Consider the following 26,931-nt stretch of genomic DNA (forward strand, 5'->3'; position numbering starts at 1 on the left):
AAAATTTAAATAAAATAATAATTGTTTAAATTTATTTTACAACTAACTGGTTAGCAAAATTTTTTTTTGGGGACATGCTAGCAAAAATTTTAAAATAAATAATTAATTACATTATTTTTAGATTTTATATTCTATAATTTGCTCGAGTAAAATCCTAAGCCGTGGACAGATCAAATTGAAGCTTTGGCCGGCGCGGAAGTGTGACGGGAGAGCGAGAAAGATGAAGGAGAGCAGCTCAACGGGGAGCGATCCCCGCCAGCCATCAACGGCGAAGCCCTACGTTCCTCCGCCGATTTCCCCGCAGGATCTTCCCGTCGATTACGCCGGATTCCTTGCCGTCGTCCTCGGAGTAATCGGCGTCATGTTCCGTGTACTCTTCTCCCACCCTCAGGATCTCTTCAGATATGCCCTTTTTAACTCTTATAAAATTTTCATGTTTCCTGCATTTTGATCTATGCCTTTCATTTGATAGAATACAGATCTCAATTAGAATTTTCTTTTTATTCTATCATTGACGATGGTTTAAATTTGTTTGAGAAGAACTTTTCCTCATTTGTGTAAGGATTTGATATTGTGCATAATTGCCGGAGAAGTATTTACAATTTGAATAGTATGTTATGCCTTAGAAGGCGGTTTCGTGGTTCTTAGGTTTGACAGATCACAGATGGTTGTTTTCTTTCTCTTTCTCTTTCTTTTTTTTTTTAATGTGGCTTATGTTAGATTAGCTCCACATGCAGCTTTTATGTCAAGGTAATCTGGATAGATAATCGAAAGCACTGAAGCTAAGGTATAAAATTCTACTAGTGATTGTTTACTGCAGGAAGCCGATTGTGAGAAGGTAGGAGCATATTGTAATCACAAGTGGTCATTTTTTTAGGTATGCTTATCTCTTGCAGGTGTTGGAACATTGAGGCCACCTGATTATAAGTACACTCTTGTAAGAGAACACAATCCTAAATTATGTCATGTAATTTATATCATGCTCTGATCAAATTTTTATTAGAATACAACAACAATAACATCCAGCCTTTATCCCACTACATGGGGTCGGTTTCATGAATCATTTTTTTCAAGGATATTGATATATATTTTGTCATGTGATGTGTGCATTCAACCGAGCTGTTATTTCATAAATTCTTTCTCCTATCGAAATTCATAGCATAGGACATCTTCTTTGCTCCTCATGTTAATACATCGACAATTCGAGCAATAAATTTTTATCTTGTTATTGTATTCAATAAATGAAAGAGCATCTTTCTTGGTTGTTAAAATATTGTCTTAAATTCATAGACTAAGGCTGTATCATGAAACTCTAAATATGTTTGATTTAGGGTGCGTTTGGGACAGTTGTCGGTAAAGTAGGTTGTAAAATTGTTGTACAGAAAGCTGCTTTCAGAAATTGTTGTATAAAAAGCAGTATATTTTGTAACTATTAAATACCATAATATAATTATTTTATAATGTACTATCATATTTTAAAATAATATGGAAAAAAATTATTCTTCATACAAAACAATTTTTTTTCTAATGATAATATAACTATGATATATTTTTAAGATATGACTATAAAAAAAATTATACTTTGCCGGTGACGTTCTCTTTCTCCCAACTCCTCTGCCGCCACTTCTCGGAGGAAGTCAAGGGCTCGTTTCTGGACAAATCTGTCGCCACTTCTCGGAGAAAGTCACATTTATGCAAAGAAGCAGAGAGAGAAACAGAGCAGAGGAAATTATAGAGAGAATCGATGGAGAAGGTTTGGGATTCAGGTAAAAAAGCGAGTTTGCGGCTTAGCAGAAGCATCAGCAGAGGAATGAATTTGGAGAATTGGGGAGTCGATGAAGCCTTCACAAGAACCAATACCGCTTCTTCGAGACGCCGCATCGACGACGACGAGGAGGCGCTCCGGTGGGCGGCGATAGAGCGACTTCCGACTTCCAATCGAGTTCGCGTCGGAATCCTTACGTCGTTCGTTGAAGACGGCGCCGCCGAAGCCGCCGCCGCCGCTGGAGTTGATGGAGGAGATAGAATTAAACAACAGAGATTGGTGCATAAGGAGGTGGATGTGAGAAATGGGGGAAGGAATGGGAGGTCTAGCTTTTTGGAGATGAGAAACGGTGGTAGTCGCGAATATTTGCAGAAGAGTTTCGTCATTTTTCTGCCCGAAAGCAGCGGACCGCAGGAGAGAGGGAAAGGTCGCTGGAAGCAATTACGTGCCGCAGAATTTTTTCTGCCGCTGTTCTACCGCAATGTCCCAAACAAGGATTTCATAACTTTTTATACAGTAAAGCAACAGTGCCACCGTCCCAAACGCGCCCTTATTGTATCCCATATATCTTTGGTTATGGTTAGGAACATTTAGGTTTCTCTAACTTTTGATATCATTAAATTTGATAGCTCTGAAATAACTGGGGAATCTTTCACTTCCCATCCGGTAAATTCTAGATCATCTTCTCCTAAGTATGGGGCTAATGAGATGGCCTAGCTTTTCTTTTCTTTTGAAATAATGTTATCATAATCTAGAGAAAATCAAGGTATTTCCTTTTAGTTAACTTGAATGAAGATTAAAGGTTTTGGTACTCGCCTAGTAACTTTTGGTTAACAAATTTTGGTATAGAAGTCTTTTTTCTTGATTTTTTTTTCTCTTGGTGTTGATGCTCAGTGGAGATTGTAGGTGTTAGAGGAGGTATAAATAATTGTTGCCTCGTAGGATCAACTGGTGGTTCTCCTTTTTTTTTGTGGTTGGAGAAATTAGTCTTAAGCTTCTTTTTAAGTCGAGAAGTTATATTATGGCTGTTGTTGTTCTTCCTTTTCACAAGAAAAGAAGAACATTCCTTTTCATGATATTCAAACTCTCCAAAAATTATTTAACACCTACAAATTTTGCAAATTTTCTAAAAATATTATATATGCAATCAGAAGTATTCTTTGCCATCGAGAACTTAAATTTTCTCGATGGTAGCCCAATGATTAAAATAGTCTTGCTGGGAAACTGATCATTAAATGCGATCTCATGAGAGATCTTTTTGAATCTGGCCATATAATTTCTCAAACTCTCCACCCCTTTCTACTTAATACAAAAGGATTCAATAATAGAGGTTGGCTAGTTTTGAATTACCTTCATGTTGAATCATTGCAGGTGGTAGCGAATATTCGATGCTTGATGGCTTTTGAAACATTGCAGAGAGACAACATTTTCTCAAGCTTATCCAAGTGATTTTGGTTGAGCAAGCCCCTTTTAAACTTGAGAAGTAAAAGGAGAGTAGTGCATTGTAGTCCTAGAAAGAGAAGATGTTTCATCAATAAAAATAGCTTTACCCTTATGACAAGATTGGGATGGTTGAGTAACAACATTAGTAGTCCGTTGGTAATTAAGAGCTCCTTCAATTGTATTAACGAGGACAATTAATTGTGAATGAATCTGCTTAAACCAGATCTCAATCTTCTCTCATGTGAAATCAGTGTTACCATGTGATGTCTCGCTGACATATTTCTTAGAATGGATAGCATAAAACTTGAACTGAGCAGCATTGTTATGATTTTCATGAGTCATTATGCTTGTACTTTTGAAAGTATATTTAACTTGCTCATGGATGATGCTTAAATGTGAATGTGAGAAATTTGCTTTCAACTGAGAGCATAGGAATTCAGGCATTTTGGGTTCAATGAAAACAAAAGGTTGGGAGAGATAGAATGGTACTCCGGGTACTCTATTAGGAGGTGCAACAAAATCATAGCCAGAAGTGTAGCATATGGAGATTTAGGTTCATCTTGTGACCTACATTCACTGTAAGGTGAGCCGAGGAAATTACTCACTAGTTTGTAAAGAATTAGTGCATTTATGTCTTTGTAGGACTAGAATCTCACAAGAATATAATATGCTAGCTAGTTGATCTCTGAAGTTGAATAATCCCCTTTGGATTAATTTCTCTTTTAACACTTATTCAGTTCATTCTTTTCATGTAACATTGTTCTTAAATGAATCAACAATATCTAAATGTCTTCAATGTCGGGTAAGATTAATGACTATGATTCTATTGCGATGATCTATAATGGTAAGCTTTTTTCTCGAATTATTTCATGTTCCTGAGAAAATTTTATAGAGAGAGTTTCTTTGAATCTTGATAATCATCCTTAGAGAGTTTTCTTGAATGTGGCCATTTTTTAGGTTGAAATATCTCGGTATTTAATCCTTTTGCCATGTCTTTGATAAGGATCTCTTCTGAAACTTGGTGAATTTTGAGGATTATAGTTGGTCGCCCAGTATTTAATCCTAGGTTTTTATGACATTTAAAATTAAAATTTGAGTGGGTTCTTATCTCTGGGATTTAATTTAAAATATAATTAATTTGATCCTATGCCAATCCTATCCTTTAATTTAGGATATGATGGGCTTATAAGTAGTTGTTTTTATGACTTTGGGTTTTGTAAAGTTTCTCTTTCTAGTTTCAATCTTGAGTGGCATTCTTTTATTGTAATATAAGTGCAATTACCTGATTATGGGGAAGGATCTCTGATGCAGGACTGTGTTACGCCTGGACCGGTCCCAGCTGGACCGGTCCGGTTCTACACCCGACGGCCCACGGTCCGATCGTGGTCGTAGATCGGCGGCCATGTTACTGATAAACCTTCCACGCTGATCTGATGTCCCCATCAACCTCTTCTTATACGAGCGTGAGACTTGATTTTTCTTTGGTATTTTCATTATGTGTTCATCTTATATTATATAATATCTACCTGTGTAGTGCTCTTGATTTTGATTAAAAAAAGACATTTTATAAATCTAGTTTATGAAGATTAAATTTAATTTGATGGTTGATTTTATATATTTTTTATTTTTTATTTTTGTTAAACCTATCTAATTATTTCGATCATTTCATTATCAATGGGTTTAAATTTTATCTCTACTTGTTTACATTTAAAGTTAAGTTGTTAAATTACTTCGTAACTTGTGATTTATGAATCATTAATTTTCTTTGCGTGAAAGCATTGCACCATATCAGTTGTATTAGGAAGTCCTAGCCCAAGATCACACTATATCACACCTTGTATACACTATACTTACATTTATTGGTTATTATTGTTATTGATATTATTGCATTGAAAAAATAACCAAAATAGTCTCCCAAGTATTTGTATACGACCATTTTAGTTCGAGAGTACCACATTTTTCCAATTTAGCCGTATATTATACAAAACTAATCCAAATGATCCCTTCAGAACTAGGTTGGATCAATTATGTATTGTTTAGGGATTAAATTGGGATCAATTTTATAACCTAATTTCTACAATTTCTACTTGAATGACCACTTATGATCAATTTTGTATGTGGAAAAATGTGATACTTTGGGAATAAATTGGCTACATACGAGTTGTTATGGTTTCATTTTAGACTTTTTCTCTTATTGCTTCTTATTTAGTTGGAGTCTGAATTTTAGCTTTGTACCCATCATTCAATCATTCTTTTAAAGCATCAAAACCTGACTTTGCCTGCTCTAAAATGGGTTTTCCTATTACTCTTTGCGTGGGCAACCTAAACAAAGATTAATGCAGCGGTATTTTACAAATTGGGAAGCTTACTTCCCAAGTGTCAACTCTTTTGATTTTGGGTATTATTGTTACACTAGCTTTTCATGGTTGACTGATTCGACATTTCGTCTGCATCTGAAAACGACGGAAGATCATTATACTTTATAACATTAAGAGACTGTCTTGAGCAACTATTTGTTGCATAGGAATTATGTGGGATCCTTGTTTTTTTTTCCCTCCTCCCTCAGAGGACTTTTTTTCTTCTTCTAAGACAATTTATTGACTCTTTTATGAAAATTTATTTAAGGGATTTTGTACTGATTCGTTTTCTAAATATGTTGTGCTGATAAATTTAGCATTTTGGTTGTTTTCAGAACACGCCATGTTGAGAAAGTAGTGTTCATTTGACCTCATATATGTTCTTCTATTGGTGCATGCGTGGCTGTAATGTTAGTGCGTAGAGTGGTACTAGGGGCAAGTATGGTAATTTCTATTCAAATACTAATTTAACCTAAATTGGAAGCAATTCCGTTATAAAATTATAGGGCCACTTTTTCATGCGAAAATTTAGGAAAACATTGAATCGAAGAATCATTAATAACTAGACTGTTTAGAAAGTTTGTGCTCTTTATGGATGAACGTGGTTCCAAGGCTTTTCTAACCTGAGCTGCCATGCCTTTCTGTCATATTTAAAGGTTTTATGAAGTCGGCTATCATTTTTTTTGGGGGGGAAATTTGGGGCAAAAAGCCATGTATTAATGAAAAAAAAAAGTTACAAAATGAACCAAAAAACATCCCTATACCCAAAAATACAAGTAAAGAGGACCCAAAAGAGAGAAAAAAGAGAACAAAAAAAAAAAAGACCAAAATACATTGGACAAATAACGGACTCAGGTTAGTAGGGACCAACGCAGTCGGGTAACAACCCGGAAGCAAATCAAAGCATCAACCAACCCGAATAGAACAACTACTTTAAAGACATTTCCCTAGTTTCCACCAAAGCACATCACCATTGATCCAGTAGTATCCGAGAAGCTGCAAGTGCAAAACTGTCAGGAAGCTGCTTTGAGACTGTCCAAGGGGAAGTGATATCCAAGTGTTGGAACCAATCATCATCGTCCGCGAAGAATGGAAAATTCCCAACATACACCGTCCAGCTTAGCGAATTCAATAGTCCCCAATGTCCATATTCACGTAGCAAAGCACTCCAAGCTCGCAAAACGTCTGTTATTTCTCTCCCTCCAAATGTGATACACAGCACAGCAAATCACAAAATAACAAAAAACCTTTTCAGAAGAAAGAAGCTGCTGCTGATATTCAAAAAACTAAAAAATTTGTAATAGAGTAGTCCTGAATAAAAAACCTCGCAAAATCGTAAGAAGGGAGGAAATCACTAGAAACGAAAAATCACATTAAAAGCAAATATGATTTATACTCTTCGGCTCCTTACTGCAAAGAGAACAGTTAAGATCAACCAAAATGTTCCTTCTAGCTAAAATTTCAGCAGTTTTTATGCCATCCAGCAATGCCATCCAAACATAAGAAGAGTATCTAAGAGCATGTCTTTTGTGGAGAAAATGATCGAATTGATGCTCTTAACTTCTTATGAAGGACGAAAATAGTATCGGACTATTTAAAAGTACCAATTTAGTCTTTTGACCCTCTAAATAGAGATGAAATTAGTCCTTCTGTGGGTACATTTTGGTCCCTGTTTAATAAAGGACTAAAATGGGTCTAGGGACCATTTTGATTCTCCATAAATAAAGAATAAAGTGACTGTTGACCTTCACCTTACAACAAAAAAAATGCTTAAAATGATTACTTACCTGTACCAAATCTTTGCCCAAATCAGCAACCCATACCCTGCAACGGCGCCGAAGTTAGTCGTTTCACACATGCTCCATCTAAATCCCGCGTTGGCCATGCTCCCACTTGTCGTTAAGGGGAACGAAGAGGGCTCCTTTGGTTCGCTTCTTCCCACTCGACCTCCACTGCCGCAACTCTCCTTATAGCCAAAATCAGACCCGACCTCCTACTAACACTTCCGATTCTTAGCCAAAGCCGAACTCTCTGTACCCCGTCGATTTCGCCTCTCCCTTCTGCCGTCAAATCTCCGACCTCTTCCAACCTCTGTGTTGAATCACTACACAACAACAACAGCAATCCAGTCTTCTCTGGTCAAATCCCGACTCCATCCTTGCCCAATCCTTTGGTCCACACAAGAGAGAGAGAGAGAGAGAGAGAGAGAGAGAGAGAGAGAGAGGTAGCTTTCTCCATACCTATCCAAGCCCTAGCCGAACCTCCTCTGCGAATCCCTCTTCTCGTCAAAGCTCCTCACGCAAGCCGCCTCCACCTTAGAGCCGACACCTCACCTCCTATGTTGCACGGATACTCCTATAGTGTTCATCTTCTTCGCTATAGTTGAAGGAGCGGCTCGATGACGTGAGCATAGAAGCAAACATGATCATCCTTTGTCGACAAAGAGGCTTGACGACGCGAGCATTAAAGTCGTTAGGATCATCCTTCGTCGACGAAGCGGCTCGACAACGCGAACAGTGAAGGCGACGTGAGCAGTGAAGGTTTGTTTTCTTCGTCGTTCTTCGTTTTCTTAATCATAACCTCGGTATAAAAAATAAGTCTATAAACCAGGGGATACACAATATTTTTTTGGCCTTTATAATATGTTTTGCAAAAGCAGCGATGCTAGTCAAGTAGCTAAACTCATCGCTTGCACGCATATCAATAATATAAATAGATAGATGATGTTCAAGAGACACAAGATCAACCATAGAGAAATCTGTTGAATATAACTCTACAAGACAAATTAATTTTCCCTTGTCATAAGCAAAGAATATATTACTTGGATTTAAACATTTCACACAAAGAAGTAACTCAGTGCTAGTATTTGAGAACTGATTATTCAGTTTCTGAAGTTGCATATTAACAACAATGTAGAATAAGTCAACTCGATAATGATGGAAGTTTGTTATTTCTGCACCTTTTCGTACTAACTGTCCATGAGCCTTGAATATAGAATTTATATTTGGAACTTCAGTATCAAAAATATTATAAAAACATGACACTTCTTCAAGTAATGGCTATCACCCATTTTCCCTTATCTTTTGCAATCGTTGTTTGAACACTTCTACCAATTTTATTGCATTTATGATATATTGATCTTTTCTTTGTAAGGCTTGAAATTCATTCGGAATCCCTAAAATATTAATCATTAAATGCAGTGTCAAGACAAAGTTAAAAGATTTTATAGTATGTATTAAAACACTAGCTTCAACTGACTGATCATTTCATAGTATGTATTAAAACACTAGCTTCAATTGACTGATGATCATGTGATGCAGGACTACTTAGATGACATGTTATGGATTCATGTGGGCATTGCACAACTAATAGATTAGAACAATTTCGGAACAAAATTACAAGCGATTGTCAAACGATAATTAAAACAAATGAGTGGATCAATTGCGTAGGCTAAATCACATGCTCCGAGTTTGAACTATCAAGATAATTAAGAAAATAGAAGCAATACAGAATAGTAGTTTCAAGTTAAATCCCTAATCTAACAACGAGACGTAGGATGCATAGAAGATTACACTCAATTCCTACAAATGACTAAGCTTGGCAAGAGCACTTTGAAGGAGCTTTTGTGATTGCAATCAACCAATTGAGAATTTAGAGTTAGAAGAAATTGAATACAAATGGAGAAGAGAAAGACCTTTGCTTAAGGAGACGTGGAGATCCGTCATTTGATGCCTTCAACGTCTTCGTCCATGGCTTCTTCCAAATGTTGATCTCAAAACCTGAAATTGTGTTCAGGTTTGGCTCCAAATCTTTGAAAGAAAATCTAAAAAAGGTTTCAGATTTTCTAGCTAAACTTTAGAGAAAGTTTCAGATTTCTCTAAGTAGACAGTCGAATTCTTTGGAGGAAAGCTTGTGCAGGCAATTCAAGAGACGGCTTAATGAGAGGGAAGATAGTTTGGAAAGAAAAAGGGAGCACGGTAAAGGCTTGGGCGGCAATGAAGAGGTGCCAGGAAAATTCTTTCCAAAGAAGCAGAAGTGAAAAAGGCAAGAAATATGGAGCTTGGAGTCCCTGGAATATTCGGCCAGAGAAAGAAATAATTTGAATTATTTCTAACTGGGTTTAGGTGGTGATTTGAAATTGCTCCTAATAACGTTAGAGGAAGTTTAGGAAAGAAATTCTCAAAATCCTCCTGTAGAAGCCGGCGGTATGAGGAATTTCAGGGTGCAATTAATGAGTGCAATGAAGGCTCCTTAAATTCAGTTATGGCTTCAGAAAGATGAAATTTAAATCCAATGGAATTTAAAATTCAAACTAGGCCCCAAATAGATACTTTCCTAAAATAAAGGAGTTATATTAGGAAATATCTTGAATTCAAAAAAAAAAAAAAATTCAAATGAATTAAAAGTAGAAATCCCTCTAGATTAATTCACCACCCAAATTAGGAAACTCCAGAGTGCAAGGGGGATGAGTCTTTTTTTTTTTCCCGTTGTGTCGTTTTCTTGTTATAGCTGGAATTTTGGCAAGCACACATTGAAACATGAATCTAAGAGCTTAGCTGCTTCTTCTAGTCGGTTCACTCTTTTTTTCATAAATTATACATGTTGAGCTTGTAGTAATAAGTTGGCAAATTTTGGCTGGTGCTGATTGCGAGAATGAAAGAATACTGAAACGTTTGAATATAGAACATTTCTTTGTATATTTTGCTCTGTTGTTTTTTGTTATTTTGGTTCGCTTTTGTGGAATTTTCTGCTGGTTTATTGTTAACATACAGCAACTGATCCTCTTGTTGAAACTAAGAATGAACAACACGGATTATTGACCAATTTCATTATTGATTCTGCAGTATAAGTTGTGCTCATGGCTGGCTATTGTTTTCTGTGCTGAATCTCTTGTAAACATGAGGAACTTTGAGGCTGATCTTAAACAGGTATCCATGGCCATGATGTAAGTAAACTCTGAATATGTCCGCTTGCATCTTTTCAGTTCTTTCATTAAAATTGAATTTAAATATTACTATGTAACTACATCATCCCTTTTTTGCAAAATTTTTTCATTGCGTAATGAGATGAAATATGCATTATGCAACTAAGACTGAGAAGAACAGTTGGATTGGTGTCTATTAGTTTGTTGTGTTGTGATTAGGTCTCGTTTTCATCTACTATCATGAGAATACAAACTTATGAATTAACAATTTGATGATTGTGACATTTTTTTTTTGGTTACAGGCACACTTCTTAATGCAGAGTAACCTTTTTTTTACTCGTTGGCATTGAATGTTACTTTGGCTAAAATTTCATTTTCAGCAATACATCTAATAAAATGTTTTGATAGTATAAAGATACTTGACCCCGGGCATATAGATTATTTTAAGTTGATCTATCAACACAAAATACAAAATACACCAACATCTTTCAGAAATAATAGGAATGCATGCAAGCAAGGAAAATATAGAAAAAAACATTATTTTCCAGTAAATTTAGTAAACATGAAATAAAAAAAGACTGCCAAAAAAAATCGAGAATAATTTTTTAGAAATATTAAAAAAAAGTGATATGAATGTTGTTAGTATAAATTTATGACATGTTAGCAAATTAATCTGCACTACCTTAACTCCCAGTAGGTGAGTTATTATATCTAGAATAGATGTGTATGTTCTAGCAAAGTTTGAGAGAGAAATGAAAAATTAAAGCAATGGAAAGATTTCATTTGTATATGTATGCATACCATGTAGGTAACTCCAGCTATCAAAATAAGTTCTTATAAAAGAGCTCAATCAGGCGGATCACTTGGCCAAAAAGGCATTTGCTTGAAGGAAGTGCAGCCCTTGCAGTGGCTAGCACCAACCTGAGGGCAACAACCACTCTATCCTGCATAGATCAGTTTGCAGACTCGCCTTGGATATTCTGACCATAGGTGCAATCATCCTTGGTGAACTCCTTCAAAGGACTCACCCAGACTAGTCCACGCTTTGAGGATCACTTGCCTCAATAGAACCCACTCACTCACAACAGTTATCTGCAATGAAGGTCATTAGTCTATTGCAGACATTCTCGATCAAGATAAATGAAGTACACACATTTGAAGTCTATGAGTACAACCTCGCTGACTGAAATTGTCCCTGGTTCATAGCTATTTCCGCCGAGAAGGCTTGCCCCTCGATCCCAGGGACTAGAGCGTCGTTAATTGGGATATAATTTAGGCCTCATGTATTAAAAATGTCAAGAGCTCCTAGAGATATATCATGGATGTCAACATTGTGTGATCACCCTATCATTCCTATGTATATATCATGGATGTTGATATCGTGCTGATCTCCCTATCACACAGATCAAACTAGTGTTTCCACTATATTGCATATGGTTCTTCCCATAGGTTCAACCCTAGACTTGCATGGCTAAATGTGACCAAAAGAGTAAAGCAATATGCAAAAGTGTAATAAAGCATGGCTTACAAAGTGATTCACTGATATGTCAAAAAGTGTTCAAAATAACAATCCTTACATGAAGAAGGCCTTGCTACTAGGATCACTCGACTCAACGGAAAAAACTCAGCATTAAAAAGATCTCATTTAGTTTGTTTCATGTTTTTGTGTTTCCTTTGGCTATGCCATTTGAACCGTGCATCACTTCTTTTATTAAAAAACCCATACCCTTCAAAAAAATTTCTTTATTTTGAAATCGGTAAATTAAAGTAACTGTTACTGTTGACTCCAAATATGAACTTATCGCTGACTAGCTTCATAGCATCGGACTCAAAACCTATTCATTTTAACGACGCTATCCTTAGCATTCTTATATATGATACAGATTCCTTTGTATACTTATAACATTTGGTTTGAACGAGGAAGTTAAAATTTACTTAATACTTTGATTAAAATGAATCTGGTTGTTGAGTATGGTGTGAATGAAAATATTGAGTTGTAGGGTAATTAAGTTTTAAGTGTAAGAAATGATCATAATAGAGAGATGGAAGGAATAGCACTTGTTGGGAATCAGATATTAGAAGAAAAAAAATTGAGACAATGCTTTATGATGTAGAATGTTGGCCAATAAAAGAGAAGCATAAAATTAAGTTAGGTGTTGCAAAGATAAGGATGCTCAGGTGGATGAGTGACTTCATTCTTAGAGATAGAATGTGAAATTAGTATATAAGTGAAAAAAAGGTGTAGCTCTATTAGCAGATAAGATTAGAGATTCGCCTTAGATGGTTTGGTCACATAAAACATTGATCTTATGATGACCCGAATAAGAGAGTAGATGTCACAACCCAACTCAATATAACTCACAAACAAAATATGTCATATCGTATTAGATGGACAAACCTAGCCCAAGATCTAATTTTGAAAACTCTTTAGATTCCTTTTATCATTAATAGATATCCGAGCTACTATTTAACTTCCAATAAACAAAAATGCTTATCCACACATCTCCTTTAATTTATCTTCAAAATGTATATACAACAAAATTTTTAAAATGTAGTGAGGCAAAACATAATAAAAAATAACCATGACTATACAAAATTTATAAACTAGAAAAATACCTATACATAAACAAATAGATTCTACAACCCTAGCTACTCAACTTACTCTTTACTCTTGCCTTACCTGAAATAGAATGCATAATAGGGGGGTGACTCAACACAGCTCAACAGGTCGCACCTACTAATCTATTTTTTTAATACTTAACCAACAATAACAACATCAAGCCTTTGTCCCACTACGTGGGTTCGGCCACATGAATCTTTTTTCTCCATTGCATCATGTTAAAAGTCAAATTTTCATTTAAATCTAATAAAAAAAGATCATTTCTAATATTTTTTAACCAAGTCTTTTTAGGTCTACCTCTACCTTTCTTAACATAAGTCAAATCTAATACCTCTACTTTTCTAACCGGGTCATTGGAAGGCCGCCGTTTTATGTGACCAAACCATCTAAGGCAACTCTCTTTAATCTTATCTTCCACTGGAGCTACTCCAACCTTTTCACGTATAAGCTCATTTCATATCCTATCTCTAAGGGTAAAGCCAGTCATCCACCTAAGCATCCTCATCTCTGCAACACTTAACTTAGTATATGCTTCTCTTTTAATGGCCAACATTCGGCACCATAAAACATTGCAGGTCTCACCACCATCTTATAAAAATTTTCCTTAAGTTTGAGGGGGACTTTTCTGTCACACAACAAGCCAACATAAATATGAATAAGATATTCTATTGAATAGAATAGTACTAACATAAACAACAAAAATTAAATATAATTATCTCAAAATATAAATAAAGAAACACTTTTTATATCAGAATAAAGATTAAAAGATTTTCCTCAGGCTCTTATACCTCCCAACATAAACAAATATTAGAATTCAGACCCTTATAGCTCATTGTGCTAACATATTAGAAAATAGGCCCTTATAACTACTAAATATTTAGCACAACAATTATTCAAAATTCAGGCCCTTATAGCTTGCAACACAACTAAATTCATCACTTCCGCCAACACCCAGACTTCTCAACATTTCACACAACTCAGATAATTCAAGCATATATTCTTAATAGTAAAAATATTTTTAGATAATTTAAACACTAACAAAAGTAATTGCATTTTTTCATTATTTATCTTTATGGCAGCCAAAATATAAATTTATATTTTCTAAATTGCACCAATTTATCATAGATTCTTCAGAATACTATTATGAAATTTTTATTGTATAAGAACATTTTTTTCTATATTGCTAAAAATATCAGATTTTCCAATTTACCCAAATGAAATTTTTTAAAGAAAATATTGAAATATCCAGAATATTCGTATGTATAACATGCAGAAAGTTACACAGTGAAAGCTCGATCGATATCAAGTTATTCCTATTTATGAGTTATCGTTTAAAATTTTAATTTAAAAAATCCCAAAGTTTTATAATATTAAAAATTGAGATAGACAGAATATAACTTACCTTGATTAGGACAATTTATCAAACTGAGATTACATAAAAAAATAGATTGAAGCAACTCGAAGCAGACTTTCTCTCTCTAAGATTCTCTCTCTCTCTCTAACTGATAGCTCTTAAGAGGGAAGAATTTGACAAATGAAAATTAAGTGGATTTTGATATTTTAGAAAAATTTTGATGTCAGCACTTCAATGCTAAGAAACCCAACGCCACTGTAATCGTCCAAAATTCATGTTCAGAAAATTTTTCTGCAAGCCTTGCGGCATCGAGATTGGCGGCGCCTCAGCATTGAGCTCATAGGTTTTAGGAGGAAAAAATGATTTTGATTGAGCGCTGTGGTGTCGGCTCTTAGGTGAAGATATTCTGGGAGAATCTGAAAGATTCTTTGGGAGTGAAGTGGCATTGGTATAATTGGTTGGACCGATTTAGTTGAACCAGCCCTTACCAAAAAGGGCGAAGCACTGAAGTAGACGAGCAAGCACATGCGAGCATGGGGGCGCAGCAAACGAGTTCGATTGCGCAAATGTGCGAAGCAGCACTTTCGAAAATGGAAAGCGGTGACTCCTCACGTGAGATATTCTCGATTCGCTTTGTCCAATTAAGCCAAATGAACGAAAGGAACCAAACAAGTTTAATCGAGAGAAAGAGAGAGACTTCAAACAAGTAGGAGGAGGCGGCGGTAAGCGATTTTGTAATTTAAATTTCTATATAGTTTAAATAATATAAAATATATGTATTTAGTTTTAATTGAGGTTTAATTTTAGAAAATTTAATCATGTTAATTATTGAATTAGGAGGGTTTATAATTTAAAACTTAGATTTTGAGAAAAAAAGTAAATTTAATAGATATAAATGGAAATAAAGAGAATAATTAGATTTCAAATTAAAACTTGATAATGAATAATATGTGATTAAATAATTAAATGAATATTATAGATAAAATCTATAATAAATTAATTAGAATTTGGAAATGCTTCTAAATTTATTAATGAAATTAAATTTAATTTAGCATGATAATAAGATTTTAAGTTTAATTATTGAAATAATTAATTATTTATGAGCCAATTTCATTATACAAGTTCAATATGTTTATAAGAAATAAATTGTAATTAATTAAAAATAATAATATATATATATATATATATATATGCTTGTATATGCATGTTAATTGATGAAGCACACTCATTTATGATATTGAATGCGGATACAATATACTCATGTGCGCAAATGAAAAGAAAAATGAAAGAGGAGTATCTTCTTTGGTACTATTTTAGATGGTGTATGAGTGTCTCCAATGACAGTTGTATTATTTACGAGAAATGATAAATATATGAAATATGCATAATATTGATGTACATGTTTGAAATGAATCTTAAATCAAATTACTTTATATTTGAAAATAAGTATGCATATTATTCTTAATATCTTGTGTTATCGTAACCTAGAAATATGATTTACTCACTGAGTTCTTTTGCAACTTATTTTTATTTTCAATAACATTCATATGTATTATTTGATTGACGTAAAATGAGTAGAAGAAAAGAGAATGTGTACCGTAAACATAGCGCTCCGAGAGAAAGTTATTAATGACATTTGATTTTAAAAATTTGAGATTTTAGTTCCTCTTCTGTGTATTGGAAATGATTAATTAGTAATTAAAAATTTAATCTACCGTTCGACCATCTGTTCCTGCCTCATTAATTCGAGCCTCCGGGCCAGGTCGTGATAGTTAGAAAGTTGAGTGTCGTGGCACTAATTGATAATGTTGGATATTAAATATTAAAATATCTCAATCTATTTATTTCTAAGCCATCCCTCCCCCATTCCATTTGCCTTGTTGGGGAAGAAAAGAAAGGGCGAGAAGAGAAGGGAGAGTAGAGAGAAGAGAGAAGGCTTTCCGGGGCTTGTTCATCCATCGTTTCTATTATGAAAAGTATTTGATCGTTGTAGGTTACCTCTATTCTATATATATTTTCAATGATTTTGTATTTGATATATTTCTCTCTTGAAAGTGATAAAAATATGATAGCTATTATTTTAGTGAACTTTCATCGTGTAATATTTGATATGTGGTAGATGTTGTTATTAATTGGTTTATATTGAATTTTCAGCGAATGGTTTGACTTATATGATATTTTAATTGAAATGAGTAGAGAAATATTATGTATAAGACAATCATGTCCTAATGTATTAAATCTAGATATGAAAGACTTGACATGTATATGATTATGTTACGCGTGAACCGGCCCAGGAGGGGCCGGCTGGACCCGGTTCAGCCCGGGTCTACACCAGGCGGAGGCGGAAAAGCCCAGAGGAGGGGGCGGACAAGGTGGACCCCACTTGGGGCTGATTTAATGAGGTGGGAGGGAAATTTTTGAATGCAAGGGGGTGTTTAGGTAATTTGTAGGAATCCTTTATTGTTAATTAGGAGGATTAGGAGGGAGAGAGGATCATCTTGAATTTGAATGTAATTTGAGATCTAGGGTTTTCTTGCTTGGGCTCTTGGCGTTGCCGGAGAAGATCGGAGAGTTGTTCTTCCTCTCGAATCGAAGAACATTGTATCTTGCTTTTGCTTTGATCATCTACTAGTGGAATATAAGTCCATTGAACGTTTTCTCTCAGTTTTTCCTACGATTCTCTATTGTTTTCATACGTTTTGGGCTGAATTCCTGTAGAAAACAGCAACTTTCTTGTTGTTTTCTCCACGTGGAGAGATAGGAATACTTGGATCTAAGTATTTCCTATCAGATTACTTTTCATTTTGCATAACATACATTTTGCATTAATACATGCATATTGATGAGTATACTGGATATATCTATATGTTCTGATTGTTGTTTATGATGCATACAAGATGCTTATTATTATGATATACATGATATGAAATAAGTGAAAGAATAAACAAAATGAATAAATTGACGTGCTATAGAGATGGATGGGATTTGTGCTGATATAATTGAGAAGATTGATGAGTGAAAACTGAATAGAGATATGACCTATGATCAATGACAGATGTGATAGATCGATGACAAATATGTTAGATAAGTTCGATGATCAATGACATATATGATAGTTCGATGATAGATGATAGATGATAGATGTGATAGATCGATGACATATATGATATTTAAACTAATGACAAATGTGACCGATGATTGATGGTCGATAATATTAATGATTGATAAGATTGATGATATGCGAGATATGATATACAATGATTGATTAAGTGACATGACTGATATACAACGGACTGATAGAGTACTAATATGAACATATGATATATGATGAAGATATGACTAATACATGTATATGATAAGAGTGTATATGAATTCTATGATATATATGATATTATTCATATTGATTGCTACATATTCCTACAGTTACATGCTTATTATTTTTGTTTGATGCATTGACTTCAATTGTAGAGGTAAAGCTCATGTGGAGTGAGGATTATCTGGGCAACAGTAAGGTTTTAAAAATCAGACCGGACCGGCCAGTTGACTTGGAACTGGTCGGCCGAATGGTTCGGTTCTCTCGCAGAATCTGTTTTGCACGGAACTAGGTATAACCGGCTTGAACTGGAGGTTCGATTGCTGACTGGAAAATCGGTTCCAGTTTTCAAAAACCAGGCATTTCGAATGAGTTAAATTTGCAGCAATTGATTTTAGATCAAATGGTCTAAAATCCTAAATTAAAAAATTAAAACAAAAAGCTAAAACGTATTTCATTATTTCCCTCCCCTTCTTGTTCCGTGTTCATGCCGGTCCCCGTCCCCATTGGTTCTCATTCCCAAACAGTAAATGTATTAGATTTTACCTATACTGACCTCAAAAGACTTTGTTAGAAAACGTAATAGAAATGATCTTTTTCTGTTAGATTTAACTGAAAATTTTGCCTCTTAATATGATGCAATAGAGAAGAAGGATTGTTGCAGCTGACCCCACAGAGTGAGATAAAGACTTGTTATTGTTGTTGTTGTAGGTAATTTGATCATATATATTATGAGGACAAAAGATGTTGCACCAATGGTGTAAACTGCACTGGGAAACTATAATTACAGAAACAGAAATAGTAATTGCTGAGAGACATGAAGAATGTACATAGCATCTATAGTTTAGTTTCATATATCTTGACTATGTCATTTCAATACGTAATGTGCTTACATCTACCATATAAGCAGAATAGATGAAAAGTGAAAAATAGAGGAACGGTGATATGAATTCAGTTATACAACAACGTTGAAGATTAAAAGCTGATAAAAAGGAATTTGATCACAGCAGAGAAAGTGCCATAAAGTTGAGAAAATGGCTGTTCAATATTCATAGGTAATACCGCATATCAGGGCTGTTTATCATCTTCCCTCAATTTAATGATCTACTCTCTGATTGTTGACTTGTGATGTAGCTCTAGAAAACATTTGATTGATAATGATTTGGTGAAAATATCAGCTATTTGATCCATTGTATTGATGTGATGAATCATGATCATGTTGTTTTTAACACAATCACGAATAAAATAAAAGACAAGTTGCAATTTTTTTTTTCACGCATGAAAAATATGATTATTAGCAATAGCTTTTGCAAAGATATTGTCACAATAATGATCAATGGATTGCACGGTGGGAATGCAAAACTCTTGAAAAAGGTGTCACAACTCAATAAGATCTGTGGCAGCTGTCACCAAAGCTCAATATTCAGCTTCAATAGATGACTGGGCAACTATTTTTGCTTCTTAACTTGCAAAGATCTGAAGTTATTTCTGATGAGCACAATATCATGTGGTAGATTTCTTATCCACATGATCTCTAGGCCAATTGGAATCAAAATATGTTTGAAGGAAAAGATTGTTTGGATGAATAGGTATGCCAAATGATATAATACCTTTAATATATCGAAGAAGCTTTTTGAGAAGCTGATAAATTGAATTTATTGGTTACTGCATAGATTGAGAAAGGTTATTTAGTGCATAAGAAATGTCAAATCTAGTTATTGTTAAATACTGCAAAGAACTAACAAGATGTTTATATTATTCTGCAGAGGAATACGGTGCACTTCAATCTGCCGAAGGTACTACTTTGTGGGCATTGGAGTAGCTAGGGGGTTACAATCCATCACGAGCACAGTTTAGGATAGAAGCAGCATAGTTCGATTTTGTGAGATTTAGACCAGCTGTTGTATGCATTAGCTAAATACCATGAACGAATGAACTTGCCAAGGTTTTTCAATTGAAATGCTTTATGTAAATCAGTGAGGACTTGTTGTGTAAGGCTATAAGGCTATTATTGCTGTCCGTAAAGAGAATATCATCCGCGTATATTAAAATGTAGAAAGAAATGCTCCTGCGGTGATATAACAACAAAGGATTGACAGTGCTTATTTCAAATTCAAATTTGAGCAAATAGATAGGAAAATTAGAAAACCATGGCCTAGGGGATTACTTTAATCTATAAATTAATTTCTTTAAAAGACGCATAATCCGGATGGTGTGAATCTTGAAACTCGAGCAATTGAGTTATGTAGACCATATCATAAAGGGAACTATTTACGAAGGAATTAGACACATCTAAATGTAATGCGTTCGATTTATGAGTAACTGCCACTATTAGAATTGTAGGTAGTTTGGCAACAAGGTTGAATGTGTCAGAATAATGTAAGTCATATTCTTGCTTAAAGCTTTGAGGTACAAATCTAGCTTTATGTTGGGCAATGGACCCATTTGCATTATATTTTGTTTTATAAATCCATTTGCAACCTAAGATATTTTGTGATGGTGATGGTGGAACCAAAATCCAGGTGACCTTAGCTTGAAGAGCTTCGAACTCTGTGGACATTCCGTGATGCCACACAAGTTCTTTGCTAGCTTTTGAATAGCAGGTCAGATCAGCAATGTGTAGACCATGAGACATGTTAACAATGTGCTTAGGTTTTAAACTGCCAGTTTGCTTCCATGAGACATGTTAACAATGTGCTTAGGTTTTAAACTGCCAGTTTGCTTCCGGTGATCATAGGATGAGATCTGTGAGGTGGTGGCGTTGGAGAATGTTGGGAGGAAAAAATATGAGTTGTGAAGAAACCATAGTAGGGAAAGATGGGGTATGTGATGTAGAAGAAGGGGGCAACAATAGGTGGACTGATGGAGGAGAGAACCGATCTGGAAGCAAGCTGAGATGAAGTAGAAGCTAGAACTAGTGTTAATGGTGGATGATATGGCTGATCCGGGGAACGTATAGGAGAATTTGATGAAGAATGAAATGGATAAATATCTTCAAAGAATTTTACATCACAGGAAACAATAGTTTTATTTGTTTGAATATTGTAGCTTGTGTAACATTTATAATTGGTAGCATACTCGAAGAAAACCTAGGGAGACGATTTGGATCAAATTTGTGCTTGGAAATATGATAGGAAATACTTGAGTTCGCAAGTAACCTAACCAAAATCGGCGAACCAACAGCAGCCAAATGGCTGTCCACAGCAGGAAAACAGCAGAAATCTGCTGTTTACAGCAGAAAAACAGCACTTGTCCGGGAAAATCTGAGAGAAAACTCAAAGGAAAGCTTGTATTTCACTAGTAAATGAATAGAAACAGCAAGATACAATTGATCCTCAATACGAGAGGAGGATCGATCTCTCCCAAATCTCTAGACGCCGCTAGAGCCCAAAGAAAACCTAAATCTAAGAGATCTCAACTTTCTGTCAAATTCAAGATACCCAAGCCCTAGGAAAATCAACTATTTAATGCATACAAATCAAAAGGAAATCCCTAAACAGTCCCTACATTCAAATTTCCCTCTCAAAACTCCAAAAAAAACTTCCTAAACGGCTCTACGTGGGTTGGTCGGGCCGCTCGTTCTCCGCCAGGAGGCGGATTCTCCGCCTGTTTTGCGATTTCGCCAGTGAACCGGTCCCGCCTGGACCGGTCTAACAAAATAGTGGGTAACCATGGAGAGCAAAATAGATGAATGTTTTGAGATGATTATGCATGGGGATTTTGTTATACAGTAATTGATAAGGAGAACATTTGGAAGTGGTGGAGGATGGTAATTTGTTGATTAAATACACTCTAATTAACAATATATCTACCCAAAACTGAAATGGAATTTTACATCAAGATTAGAGTCATTTTTAATGATATGACGATGTTTTTTTTTGTTGGCAACGCCATTTTGTTCAGATGTGTAAGAACAACTTAATTGATGATAATGCCAGAATTTTGTATGTGATTTGGAGGTTGGAGTTAGTATACTCGCTACTGCTGTCTGAATGAAAAGTTTTGATATGTTTATTAAATAGACATTTAATTAATGCCTTGCAATGCAAAAATTTGGAAGTAGTTTCAGATTTATTTCGCTAAGGATAAATCTAATTATAATGTGAGAAATCATCAACGAAGATAAGAAAATATTTATAACCTTGCATTGAAAAAATTGAGGAAGGATCCCATACATCAGTATGCATTAACTCTAAAGATTATTTGCTACATGAAAGAGAACTAGAAAGATAATTTGTAACTCTTTGCTAGACCATAAGAATCACTATGAATGATTTTGGAGTCAAATCAAGTGATGATGAACACATAAGAGGTCGTTGAGGTAGGTCGGGTAGCTTTAATGTGGTATGATCCTTGATGAGGTCGATCTTGTAGAAGTGTGAGATTATTCATCGAATCCTTGATGGAGAAACTAGCATTATTGAAGATGATAGAACAAGGATTGTTGGAAACCAATATATTTATAGAGATAAGATTGTGTGAAAGATAAGGAACATGATATAGAGAATTTAGAAGAAGCTTACGATGTTGTGTTGAGAGGGAGACCTTGTCCAGAATTGGCTATTGGAAGCATGTCACCATTACCAATTTGTACTTGTTGTGATCCAATTTATTGTTGTGGGTGCATCGAAATCTAATATCCAATCGAAGTGGTTTGTCCATTGCTTCCAAGCACTGCATGAGTGCATGATATGAAACACTTGAATATTTCAAGTAAATCCTATCAATTTTAGAAAAAAATAGCGAGAAAAACTCTTCCAAACTCCAATAGAAAACCAGAAAAATAATAATTTTATTGCAATAATCAAATAGAACTGAAGAAAATAACCTGATACAATTGATCTTTTATTCGAGAGGATTTATCCCTCCCAAATCTCTAGACGCCACTAGAGCCCAAAGAAACTAAGAGATCTCAAATTTCATCCAAATTCAAGATGCCATAATCCTAGGAAAACTAACTATTTAATACATACAATCCAAAAGAAATCTCTAAACAGTCCCTACATTCAAATTTCCCCATAACTCCCTCAAAAATCCTTCCTGAATAGCTCTGTTTGGATTTGCGGTTCGGTCGGCGCGTACAAGGAGGTGGAATTCTTCCGCCTCTATTCACCTGAGCATGTCCTGTCTAGACCGGTTGGACCGGTCTAACAATACTTTCCTCCCGAAGTGCCACATTGTCCTCAAGATGGAACGAAGGAAACTGCTCCTAAAGCACTTGATCAATAACACTGGATTGAAAAATGGACTGATACTGGGTTGAATGATCCCTGCTTACAGCATCTCCCTAATCATTTTTTTTATCTCATCCTTCTGGATTTGGGGATGATGATACGGATGGACACTGAGAGGTGAAACTACTTCCTTCAAGATGATAGCATGCTCGTGTTCCTGCGGAGGAGGCAACCCTTGTGGCGGCTGAAAAACCTCACTGAATTGCTAAATCAATGGTTGTACTGAAAGAGGAATGTCCTTGCTCTCCTCCAATCTGCTCTCCTCCAGTCTATGTTGTTCCATCAGATAACCTTCCCCCACCTCTTGTATGCTCCTCACCTTGGTTTTAAGCTATGATGCACCGACACTTCTCCTCAAAGAGGCGTGCAGTGTCTAACACCGTGTCCGACACGACACTCGTCCGACACTCCTCCGACATGTGTCGGACACGCCGAAAACGTGTCCGATTAAAAAAATATTAAAAACTAATTGGACACGGGTGTCGGACACGCGTGTCCGACACGCGTATCTTAAATATTTTATAATTTTTTAAAAAAATATAATTTCTTATGTTTGGCGAGATTTAAACTAAATTTCTTATTTTCTATCTACAACACCAAATTAACGTCTTCATCGAATATTTTCATTTTCATTTCTTTGGCAGTGAAGCTATTTTCATCTCCTCTCTTTTTGTACAATTACAAATCTTTCTCTTGTTGAATCAAAGTTGAAAGTAGTGATATTCAATGATGATGATATTGAAGGCCAAAAACAAACCTCTAAAGCTAATCCTAGTAGTTGAAGCCTGAATGCCTGATGTTGTAGTAAGTGATTATTTGCTTATATTTTTGTGGTTGTATTAAATATTTTATACTAAATATTTTATATTATAGGCTAGACAAGTTATCATGTCATTCATTTATTATTGTTTGTCATTTTTAATATGATATTACATTAATATATATACACTATATAAAAAAATGTATTGTCGTGTCCGCGTCGTACCTGTGTCCTATATTTAAAAAAAAAAAGCCGTGTCCCGTGTCCGTGTCGTGTCGTGTCCGTGTCGCCGTGTCCGTGTCCATGCATCATAGGTTTTAAGTGATATCATGGCTTTGGTGAGCCGTGCATCTGCCCTGATCACTATCATTCTCCCTTCCACCATCAGCTCCATCATCAATGCTCCCCAGTTGACCTTGGTGTCCCCGAAGGTCTGCAGCCACTTCATCCCCAGGATGACATCAGTGCTTCCTAAATCCAATGGGAGAAAATTCTTCCTCACCTAAGCCCCCTATATGACCAACACTACCCCCTACATATCCCCTGACCCGTCTTCATCTTCCCTGTACCCATCATCACTTCATAACACCCTATATCCACTAATGTCACCCCCAATTGGCCCACGACCTAGTTGGAGATGAAATTATGGGTAGCCCCACTGTCAATCAACACCAACACCTCCATGTCTGCTATTTTCCCCTTCACCTTCATGGTATGATTTGGAATGAATCCCACCACTGAATTTAGGGAGACCTCCATCACCTCCAGATGCAGCTTGTCCTCCATCTCTCTCTCTCCCCCATACTCTCACCTCCATCCTCAATTTCCTCGTCATCACTGACGGTGAGAACCTGAAGAGTTCGATCCCTACACTTGTGCCATGGAGTATACTTCTCATAACATCTGAAGCATAACCCCTTCACCCTATTCTCCTGCATCTCCCTCTTCGTCAGTCTTTTGAAATTCCCTCCACTTCCTCCTGTTGGATTCTCTTTGGGAGTCTCATTAATGTTGCATGATACATGCCCCTTGGGTGTTGAAAGAGTGGTCATCGTCCTGTAAGACCCCCCTGAATTGCTGCTCCTGGCTCCCCTCTCATGATACCTCTGATTTTTCACCAGCTGTGCCAACTCCATGGCCTCTCCCAAGTTACGAGGCCTCATGACCTTCACTGCATATCTGATATCTGATTTGATCCCCTTCGGGAAGTTCCCCTCCAATGTTGTCTCTAAAAATCGCTCCACTCGACTGGCTAGATACTCAAACCTCTCTCAGTAGTCTGCCACTGATCCGTCCTGCACATGTGCAAAGAATTGCTCATAGAAGTCTCCTCCCCTGTCGGTTTGGAAACGTTATATTAAACAATTCTTGAACTCTCTCCAGCTCTGTAGGGGTCTCCTCTAGTCCCTCCACTGGTACCATGACTGTACCTTCCACTCCGAACATAAGCCTGCTACTGTCAACTTCTCCTCCTCCGTCAACCCATTGACGGAGAGTACCTCTTCACCTTATAGATCCACCCATGTGCGTCCTCTCCTTCGAAAATGGGCATTTTCAACTTTCTCATCTTTTGATCTCCTCTGTTTCCCCTTATTCCTCTATAGTTTCCCCTTTCCTAAGTGTTTGACCCTCCCCAAGTCTCTTGATCTCCCCTTCCCCTTTGATACCCAAAACCTCTTTCAAATTCCCCTCTCCTTCCTTCAAAATTAGCACCTCGGTGGCCATAATATTCGTCCTTGTGTTCCTATTCAGCTCCCCTTTGCTCCTGCCCCCCATACCCATGCCTTTCCCCATACCTCCCTCCTCTATCCTCCCTTTGGAAAGGCTCCAGATGGGATCTTCTCCTTTCTCCCTTTAAGATCTCCGCCTCATCTTCATCCTTGCGATGATCATGGTTTTATTAACAAGGATCTCCTGGTAATTTAATCAAGCCGTGCAAATTCCTCATTTGCTTATACCACTTCGTATGGGAAATTCCTTCGTTGCTACAAACATGATTGACAAACTTTGAAAGAGGTTATTCCTTTGGATTACCATTCAAATAAGTGGTATAGGGCTAATCATAATAATTGCGTTCATGTTTTTATTGAAGTTGATATTGTTATAATTTAATAAAACCATATAAATTCGTCATTTTCTTGGCCAACTTTGAACAAGGAAAATTGCAGTGTCGTAATTAACATGTTGGGCAAACTTTGGAAATGTTATTCTTTTTACCATTTGACAATTTTGACAGTTCAGATGTCATTCATCATAATTTGTTATGCTCATGCATGTGTGGGGGTGTTCGCCGCTATGTTTTATATAAACCACATTGAAATATGCGACTAAATTCACTCTTTGGAGGATATGTCAGAGTGAGGCTCTTATGCTGCCTACTTTGTAACTTAGATGAAGCATGTTCGAATCATAGAGATGGGTCTTTCTTTAAGGATAAGGCTTCATGCATTGATGAGAGATGCGTGCACTATGCATAATCATTTTTCTAGTTTAAGATTTTATTTGGGATGGCTTTCTTATTGCTTCTTAAAACAGCTTTTTAGTAAAAAAAATTGTTTTAAGAAACAGTAAGAAAGCCATCCCAAACGAAGCCTAAATACTTTGCAAAAAGCTGATTTTGTGTTTTATGTTCGACATAATTTGCTGCACATTTTGATAAAAAGTCATTCATGATTCACATATCCGGAATAAAATCACAACTGGATGAAGAGTGGTTTGAAAAGACTCGAACAATCTATCTTATCATTTTTGAGAAGGCTCGACAGCTCTTTATTGCCATCCTTGCAAAGCAATCATTGCATATTTCTATGTTACTTATATAGATCAAGGCTTTATACGCCGCACTCTGATACTGGAAATCTTGTAGGTTTGCCATTATGGGATTGGTTACAAACTACTTTGGCCCAAAACGCCCGCCCAAGGCACAGCCTTGATGTTGGTATCTTCTTGCCACCGTTCTCTTCTTTGTAGTTCTTGAACTAAAAATTTAGCCCAGATTTTTCAATGAACTCTACTACTTGTGATAATCAGATTAATTTCGTTGTTACAATGGACAACACTCTGATTTGCCTCTATCCTTTGATTAATGTAATTCCTGCACTCTTACCTGGCTATTTTATTCCATGGCCCTACTATTTTAAATTTCGTCGTTTCCTGAAGTA

General features: G+C 36.0%; 1 protein-coding gene across 1 annotated transcript; it reads left to right on the forward strand.

Moving 5' to 3' along the window:
• The first annotated feature begins 152 nt into the window (after positions 1-152).
• On the forward strand, positions 153-26,931 carry LOC110105068 (protein Asterix). Its single transcript, XM_020834439.2, has 3 exons — positions 153-370; positions 10,410-10,510; positions 26,637-26,931. The coding sequence occupies exons 1-3, from the start codon at positions 221-223 to the stop codon at positions 26,701-26,703; spliced, it is 318 nt and encodes a 105-aa protein (XP_020690098.1). The 5' UTR covers positions 153-220; the 3' UTR covers positions 26,704-26,931.

The sequence above is a fragment of the Dendrobium catenatum genome, unplaced genomic scaffold (assembly GCF_001605985.2).
Source record: "Dendrobium catenatum unplaced genomic scaffold, ASM160598v2 fragScaff_scaffold_621, whole genome shotgun sequence".
Classification (NCBI taxonomy): Eukaryota; Viridiplantae; Streptophyta; class Magnoliopsida; order Asparagales; family Orchidaceae; genus Dendrobium; species Dendrobium catenatum.

Coding starts and splice junctions, on each gene's coding strand:
- LOC110105068 (XM_020834439.2), top strand. CDS start 221: ATGAAGGAGAGCAGCTCAACGGGGAGCGATCCCCGCCAGCCATCAACG. Junction 371..10,409: donor TAATCGGCGTCATGTTCCGT/GTACTCTTCTCC, acceptor TTGATTCTGCAG/TATAAGTTGTGCTCATGGCT. Junction 10,511..26,636: donor CAGGTATCCATGGCCATGAT/GTAAGTAAACTC, acceptor GAAATCTTGTAG/GTTTGCCATTATGGGATTGG.